At 41.4% G+C, this 9,186-nt stretch overlaps 1 protein-coding gene across 1 annotated transcript in view; it reads right to left on the bottom strand.

The window, feature by feature from the left end:
• The window catches only part of ap1m3 (adaptor related protein complex 1 subunit mu 3), a 29,414-nt gene that overhangs the window by 3,022 nt on the left and 17,206 nt on the right, over nt 1-9,186 (bottom strand). The window contains exons 7-11 of the mRNA XM_053863280.1: nt 6,800-6,942; nt 6,088-6,159; nt 5,694-5,852; nt 3,781-3,906; nt 2,148-2,223 (exon numbers count right to left, since the gene is read on the bottom strand). Of these exons, the coding sequence (XP_053719255.1) occupies nt 2,148-2,223; nt 3,781-3,906; nt 5,694-5,852; nt 6,088-6,159; nt 6,800-6,942 (576 nt within the window). The remainder of the gene's footprint in view (nt 1-2,147; nt 2,224-3,780; nt 3,907-5,693; nt 5,853-6,087; nt 6,160-6,799; nt 6,943-9,186) is intronic.

Raw genomic sequence — 9,186 nt, 5'->3', positions numbered from 1 at the left:
CTCTCTTGATGCGGTATTTTTCATAAGCTTGGTGGTACAACTAGCTCCCTCTGCTGGGTGTAACCCAAAAATGAAACATGTTCATGGTAAATTTGTTCTGTTTTCAGGGGCTTGAAACGTTTCTCATTTACAGCAATATGGACAAATGAAACGTCATATGACGCCGGCATGAGCATCTTCCCATGTCACATGATTCAAGTGTCATCTCAGCTGCTGAGGGAGCTTGTGTCAGCACAAGTTCTCAGTATCAGTGCTTGGTCCCTCTCTCTCACTCTCTCTCTCTGTCTCCATCACATCAGTCTCTTTGCTGACAGCGACAATAAAGAGAAAGCTGATCCTCTCTGATGCTCAGACTCCGCTGCTGATGGCAGAGCGACATGAGAGCAGCTGTTGGCAGCAGCAACACGCCTCCCTGGAAGCTGACAAGTGGTTTTACCTGCTCACTTCTGCACTCGCTTACATTCACTCTGAGTTTACCTCTGTTTTCCATCCTTCTATCTTATGTTTCACACTGAATCTATGAAGGCCTTTTTGTGGTCACATGCAGCCCACAGTGCTGTGCAAAAATAACATGTAGGAACGAGACAGCTAAATAAACTGATGAATTATTCTTACTATCTACAACAACAATAACAATAATAATAATGTCAGAGCACATAGTTTTTTATTGGTATTTTTTAACTTATAATTATTCAGTGACCAAAACATGTTGTTCTCAAGTACCGAACATAATATTTCCGGTGTAGATAGCATTCATTAAATATTAACTAACTTGGCGGCGGTTATTTATTTGTGAACGCTGGAAATCAGAGCACCCCTTAAAAATAACATTAAGAAACTATGAGAAAATATCACCATTCCTTAAACATGTTAGAAAAGTGGCTTTATTGTCATCATTCACAGATATTCAAAACTGAAATATATTATTTTTGTTATCATTTCAACAAGACCTGAATTTACCTGAATTCATCTTAAAACAAATTCAGAATAATAACTTGTTTTTGTTTTCTGAGGAAACTGTTACTTACTGTTACTGGTTAAAAATTTGGTTTTAATAACTTCTAAAATGTAGGACGACAAAAAATAATTGATGAAACTAAGTATTTGCTCAAACTCCAGGCGACTGGTGTGAGGCTCCAGGACTGAGAAGGTAGAAAAAGAGTGGCCACGATGACACTCAAGGAAGACTTCATCATGACAGTGTCTGAGTTACGCTGCGTCTGAGTAACATTAGCAGAGCGATAAAAGATTTCTTGGCTCTGTCTCCCTTGCTGTCTGGGCGGATTGTGATGGATGAGAATGAGGCGGGTTCATTCACGGGCCACAGTTCCAAATCCACGCATCCCGGCTGACCTTCTCTCTCCTTCACACTGCCCCAACGTGGACGCAGTCGGGACGTTTCACCAGATGATATGAATGGCAAATATGAAGCAGGCCACGCGATCGCTCGGAGCCTTCAATCCGTGATGTCATTCAAATCCCCAGAGGCAGGAGAAGGTAATGGATATGACTGATGTCGCACAGTCGGGTTCAATACTCGGGCGCTCAGCGAGTCCGGGGGACAGACTCTGACACGGATCTCTTGGGAGAACTATCCAGACTGACAGCAACCTCCACTACACCAAGACGAGACATTGTTAATAAACAACAACATCCGATACTTGCTCTAAAGGAAACAGTCTTCCTGTTTACATTTGGGGAAGCCATCTTGGATTGGTGGTGAGGATTCTCCGACTTTTCTACATCAGGTGACGTCACCCATATACTGTTATACTCAGTTACAATTAATGAAGTACTTGTTTATGTCACATTTATTATTGCTTTTACTGAACATATTTTATTTTGAAGAGTTCTAATTTCTAATATGACTGACTTATTAGTCAATCAACACCCCAATTTTCAATCTATTAATTCATTTAATTTATCATTTGTGATTTCTGTCTTATTTGGATATAGACATTTTATTATATTGTATTATTTTAATAAAGTATAACATATCAATATTGTTTAACTGAGTGTTATGTGTGGAAAACCAAAATATATTGGGGTTTTTTTTCTCAGCATGATCGACTTGAAGGTGACACAGTAGTGCACAGAGGGAACAGAGCAGATGTTCATATCAGCAAAGTAGCATGTCGTGTTCTCACCTCCACTCTGTGTGATGTATCGCACCCATGGCAGCGCCTGGTACCCGCTCTTCTCAATGATCTTCAGGTAGCGCACCTGACATACACATGCACACAAACAAATGTACAATTACGAATCATTTAATTACGAATAAAGTAGCCAAATAATGAGCAACGCTCCAAGACAAGTAAGAGAGAAGAAAAATATTTTTATTATCAATTGCGATCAAAAATATTTTTGAATTACTTATTGATACACAAGTGGCCAAATTTGAATCACCAGAAATCACAACCCAGTCCAGATACATTTTGGCTCCAGCACCATCTTCTTTCATAGTTTTCAAGCATTTAGTTATGTCATGATCCACTTTTATTTTGGTTTTATTTTGTCTGTGCTCTTCTAGTGTTCCAGGGCCGCAACCAACAACCTTAAATACATAAAATAAAATAGTTAAATAAATAAAACAACAGAATTCATCTTAAAAGTAATGCTATTCTTGTTTACTTCATTTACTCTTTATAAGTACACCAAGCAGTTGAAGTAGAATGACAAGGTAGACGACAACGCTTTCTGTCAGCAAAATTTGGGGGAGTTGTTTGTGATTTGTATCTTTGGACCTCAAGCTTGTTGAGCTAAAATCTCTGCGCACCAGTTCTGACTGCTGCGTTTCATCTATTGTTCACTCTGCTCAGCCGTGTAATTATTGTTTTCTGTACTGCGCACCACTCTCACCACCACGTTAGCTTCTGTTTTTACACTTTTGCTGCCAGTGTTTGATCACGCTTGTATCCCTTTTCTCAAGTGTGTTGACTGTGCTGTGTTTCTCTTCTTGTTCAGCTTAAGTGAGAGCTCTGACTTCCTTGTTTGTTCTCTATTTCAGATCGTTTTCCTCTGTACCGTTTTGTGTTTCTCTCCAGGTTCAGTGACGCTCTCTCAGTTGTGTTGTCGTGGTGTAACAAACTGTTAATATTTAATCTTGTTGGTCCGAGTCTGTTGCTGTACACAAGCACTTTGGTTCTCTCTCACACCAGACCATTCTGTTGAAACTACTGTAATTTACAGCATACAAGCCGCTACTTTTTCCCGAGGTCTGACTTGACTAATATATGGATTTTGCCAGGCTAAAGAGCGTCTGGCTGCCGAATATCATAGGCGTTTTATTGACCATAAAGCACTCAAAATGCGCTGTTTTCACCTGCGTGTCAGCACCTCCGCCCACAGAGCCGACCTCCTGGATGAGCGGATATGAGAAGCAGCAGCTGAGACCAGCTGTGGTGTTGGAACTTGGGACACATTTTGAGCGCTTTAATGTCAATAAAAGATGTGAGGAGTTGATGATTCCAGTTCAGAACATTGGCCAGTTTGATTCATGAGTTCATAGTTTTCCAAACTAGTTTAGAAGTGATCCTCACGCATTTTTAAGCACCACAGACCTTTCCACAGTGCAGACAGCACCACTGCACCCACGGCTTATAAGCTTAGCTTATGGAGGAACAAGATCTGTTTTCCTTCTTAAAGTTAGTAGGTGTGGCTAATATACCAGTGCACTCTGTAGTCCGGAATTTATTCATTTAAAACTCACAGTGCTGAGGCCCACACTGAATTGAAATGGGAAAAATAAGACCAAAGATTGGTGTTGGAGGCAACTCCCACCTGAATTCCAGACATGGTGAAATATGGGATCTCAAAGTTGACGGTGATCGGTCTCTTCGCGTCCATCTCATCCCCCTCCACGCTGGGAAGCCCGAAATGTGCCCTCATCATGTACTCCTTCCCTCCCTGCACACACGGAGCAGAGAGCCAGAGCTGACATGAACACAGCTGCGTCTGGTAAAACCTCCAGTGAGACGCTTCAGCTCGGCTGATGAATTCCACTCCCTGATGTCAGACTCCAATTACAGGCAGGTTGTCTGGTATGAAAAGAAAACTTTATATTCATGAGGAAATTAGCAAACTCCCATGTTGTACCGAGGTGAGTCACATCGGAATCCCAGGCGATATTAGATGCCAGACAAAAATGAAGTAAATGTTTGTCATGTAAATGTATGTGGACGTCATTTCTGAACAGAAAATTCTCATTTCAAAAACTGATCTTCAGTACAAGAAAGGACCTGCGAGTCAGAAAGAAGCGTGTCATCAATGTACTTCTGGAAGAAGATATCACTCAGATGACTTTCATCTCAGTGGTAGCGGCCATGTTGGCATCAGTGGGATGACTGTGTTCCTGGCAGGTGGATTGAGGCGTCTAAAGCGCCTGCTGTCTGGTGCGCGATTATAAATTCAATTTCACGTTCCTCAAGGCTTTTCGTTAAAGGCTGATAACAACAGGAAGCGATAGCAGCAGTGTTTAAAAGTGACAAGCCATTAGTTTAATTTAGATTCTAATTTAGATCCAGATCAGAAGCTCCAACTAAAGTTGCACAAATAACTGGCGACGGTGACCCAAACTTCCCACAGTCACTCCAGCGCTGGACGTCAAAGCAGGTCACTGCTTCATCCTCAGGACTGCGAGTCTCAGACCGTGACAGCAGCTTTAAGGTCGAATTGCTGTGCCATCTTGAGAGACAATTTAGAGTGAAGATGTGAATCCAAGCTTCCCTGAATCTGAGACCACAGTTCAGTTGGATGAGCATGAAAAGTCCTACTCCGCACAGCGGACAGACTCCGCCTTACAAAAAGAGTGCGGAGCTCACTCATCTGTGAGAGATTGAGAGTACAACTCTGGATGGTTTGGACATGTTATTTTGCATGCCTCCTGAGGAGCTAAGACTAGGCCTCTGTGCTTCACCTGCTGCCACTCTACGACCCTGCAACCTGCCATTGATGGTCTTATTCCTGGATAATTTTCAGATGTGTTTGTACCACAGCATCCCTTCTCAGACCCCAATACCAGTGTAAGAACAAAAACCTATGTTGACTATTATGTTGACTATTTTGAAAACAGAATATTGAGATTTATTAAGATCTTTATATTATATTATATATATATATATATATATATATATATATATATATATATATATATATTTTTTTTTTTTTTTTTTTTTTTTTTTTTTTACATTTTTAGGATATTTATTAGTTTTTCATGACTGATGAGTCACAATCTTACATATGTTTTAACTACAGGTGGGATTCGATAAAAAAATTAATCTAGTTAATTACAGATTACTTACATTTATATTAATCACATTTTAATGGTATCAGAATATTTGCCCCAATAGGCCACATTTTCAATTTGAATGAATCTGTCTGGAGAGCAAATGGTGAATTAAATTAAATTAAATTAAATTTTTGACACACTTTTTTGTTGTAATTAATTAATTGTAATTAACTTGTTAAAAGTCCCACTAGTTTTAACACAAGTAATTTTATCATTGTCGCCAGTAGGGGTTGCAATACACCTGCAATGTGCTGCAAGAAGTTACACAAATGAAGTGGAAACAAAGCAAGTGGTGAAAAACTAATGAAGAGAAGTCAAGGCTGATGATTTGAAAGAGCAGCACAAATAAATGTAACTAGTCAAAGGTGTTGGTGTTGACAGATGAAAAGAGAAGGTTCTCACGAACAGGAAATGACTTGATGTTCCACTGCACGGCGCTCTTCTCGGGAACCCACTTGGCGGTGCCAGTGCTGGTCTTGAATTTGGGCGAGTCGGCGTCACTGGGGACCGGAACTAGAATGGCCACGTTGTTGGCTGTGGACCTGCTTTTAAACTGACTCCGTGCCTGCAGGATGAGGGCAGAGTGAAGAGAGGAGGAAGTTTAAGATGTTAAAGATGGCTGAAGGTAAACATTAGAGTTAGGTTGATGTTTGGTTCAGAGTCCTGGTTAAGATCAGTCATTTCTTTTAGGTGATGAAGTTAAAGATGAGAGGCTGGGGAAAGCATTATGGCAAAGAGAGGTCCCCACAAAGACATAAATACAAAAGGTGTGTGTGTGTGTGTGCGCCGTTCATCATTACCTTCACCTTGATCTCCACGCGGCTGTGGGAGAACTTTTCAATCACGCTCTCGATCCATATAAGAGGCTTCACCTGCCACAGCAGAAGAGAGAGTGGACAAGGTCAGAGGAGCCATTGCTGAACCGAACATCAGGAACAACACGTCTAGGTGGCAGACAAGAGGAGGGTCTGCCAGGGAGGCGTTGTACTGAAATGAACGTTGTTGTGAACGCACGATTCTTTTCAGTGACATTTGGCCCCGGCCTCTATTTACATGGGCAGCAACTTCAGACTGCTGACCCCCTCAGAAGCTTCTGATGTTTCCTGACACTCATGAAGAGCTTATTTCAGTTTGAAGTTCAAGTACATGTTATGTCACTATGACACATGATGAATCAACACTTTTACACAACATCCCCCTGGGGCCATCAAACCAAGAGACAGAAGAAATTGATAGGTGAAATGTAGTAGAAAATGTAAATGACACGAGTCATAAAAAAAGATCAAATGCTCAGACGTCACAAAATTGATTATATGATAATATAATACCCAGTATTTTTTTTAACACCTGTGCTTTCATCAATAACATCTATTTCATAGTGTCACCACTAGATGGTGGCAATGAGCTTCCTTTATGTTCCAAGGCCAGTTGCCAAGAAGAGATTTGCTGGGAACATACTGAATGTCTTCTGTGAAAGTGTCTGGAGTGTTTGCGTGTGTCCCGCTCACTCACTGTGGTGTTGAGGCGGTAGGACATGAGCTCGCTCTCGCCGTCGGGCGGGATGAAAGAGATGGTCCGGTCGTTCTCGAAGCGCGACAGTCGCACACACTGATGGAACTTCACATCCTCCAGCTCCACCGTCTTGCTCTTCTCTCCTGACACAAACAACGGCAGACAAACAGAAATGATTGAAAGCTTTGCACGCAGCCTCCGGGGCAAAAGCAAGGTCAAGGTAATGATGACTGACAGGCAAACAAGCACACAAACAACAGCCTTTCTTTTTTCCTCAAAATTGTGTAATTGTCACCACTGGAGCCGTCACTCCACCTAGATATCACCGAGGACGAACAAGTCAAGGAGAAAGTTTTGAACACCACTCGGAACAAAGTCACAGTCATTATAACACACGCAACACAACGCTTCTCATCATGCATTGACAATTGCTCGTGGTTTCATTGTTCACATGATCCCAACATACCATGTATGGGGTTTTTATACAGATGGGGAAAATAAAGGGGAGAAATCTTTGTGAGGGCATGCGCCGTGCCGTCTTCTTACTTGTCGCGAGAGAATTATAATGCCTCTACTGTCGTGGCATAGGAACTACATCATTTTAGATCGCTTCCAGAGGAGAAACAGCTTTGTTTTTGCAGAGTACATTTTCAAAATTTGGAAATTATCAGACAGAAAACCTGTGTCTCAGTGACGGTGTTACCTAATGGAAAATAGTAAAGAAACCTCAGCTGAGTGTGTTCTGTGACAGAGAGATGCTCTGTGATGACATCATCTCAATAATTGCAAAATAATAGCAAAAGGAAAAAGGAAATAAAGTTTTAAAGCATTGTTTTGGTATTTTCACTAAAATTTGTGAAAAAAAATGTCATAATATGTAGATGGAAACCCACTGATTCAGCCCCGAGGCACCATTTGACACAACCTTCTCCACAGTCTCTGATCCATGATAAGAGCTCAGTTCGGAGACAAATCTGAGGGTTGGCACAGCAGTCAGCCTCCTCCACCTAACCTGTCTCGCCCAGACAGAATACAATAGCAAGAACAATTAAACACACACACAGGCCATTTGGGAGCTCTGCAAACAGCTCCACAAAATAATGAAAGCAATAGAGCAAACTCATAGAAGAGAAGAACATGAGAAACTAAGCACCAAACACACACACACACACACACACATTTGTAGCTCTATCTTAGTGGGGGACGCTCACATAATTCTTTCCCCATCTCATCCAAAACAAATGGCTAACCTTAACCAGGACTCTGAAACTTAAACCCAGCCTAGTAATTTTGAAAACACTCATTCCAAAACTGCAAAGACACAAGATTCAACACATTAATACACTTATTAATAAAACGGAAGAAAAACAGTTAGCAATAAAAGTTGACTCCACTGTTTTCTTTGTTTTTCTTTACGCGCACCAGCTTCTCAAAAAACCACGTGAAATGTTGATTGTTGTGAGGGAAGAAAGAAGAAAGATTTCGGGATAACAAAACATTAATTCAAAACACCCATTCCTACAAATACAAAGTATTTCAGCCCGATCCATAAACTTCAGGAGAAAGCTTTGCTGTTCTCCTTCACAGTTAATCGGAGCAGCAGAAAAAGAAAAAGAAAATTAATTTAGGCCTGGGGAACTTCAGCTCCAGCCCTTCAACTCAACGGTCAGCAGAGTATCTGCACCTGTTTTGAATGGACCTGGGATGCGCTCCTCTGGTTCAGATGTGTCCTACAGTAGATGGACGGACTCATTCATTGTTTACCACACATTACTTGCTCCTTCACCACCTTTCACTGCACCTTAGTGGGTGATTGAGGACCACATGAGGTCAGGCCTGCAACACAGCGCATCACTTACACTGCAGGACCTCACCGACGCCCTCTTACTGCTTATGAAACACACTTTTTCGTTCAGGCCAGGTGCGACACGTCTTGTCACGTCTTGGGGAACTGAGGGAGCTGGAGAGGGAGGGTGGGCACGAGTGAGCTACAGAGTATCTGTGTGCATGTCAGGGCATGGAGGAAGATGCAGCAGTGTCTCCATGATTGTAGTGTCTCTCACTCGCTGCCTCTGGGACAGGTGCTACAGAAACCTTATAACAAGCAACTAGATCATTTTATGGCTATTATTGCACAAGATCAGGGTTGTTTCACTGGATTTCTACTTCAAATATCTTCCAGTGGATTTGTATTTAGTGCAACAGTCTGGGGATGGAATGAGAATTAATTGGATTACTAAAATTGCACCCTTGACACAGTAATGGGTTTTAAACCATATAATATCTCATGTATAAATCATGGTTTATGCCTCAGCCCAGTAACTATTATTAATATATTTTAATGACAGTCAATAATGCTTGTTACCTGAATGTAACTCCAGTTCTAT

This window comes from Synchiropus splendidus, chromosome 1 (assembly GCF_027744825.2).
Source record: "Synchiropus splendidus isolate RoL2022-P1 chromosome 1, RoL_Sspl_1.0, whole genome shotgun sequence".
NCBI classification, from domain to species: domain Eukaryota; kingdom Metazoa; phylum Chordata; class Actinopteri; order Syngnathiformes; family Callionymidae; genus Synchiropus; species Synchiropus splendidus.
Note: the sequence above shows the minus strand (reverse complement) of the source record. Positions and strands in the feature narration are given on the sequence as shown.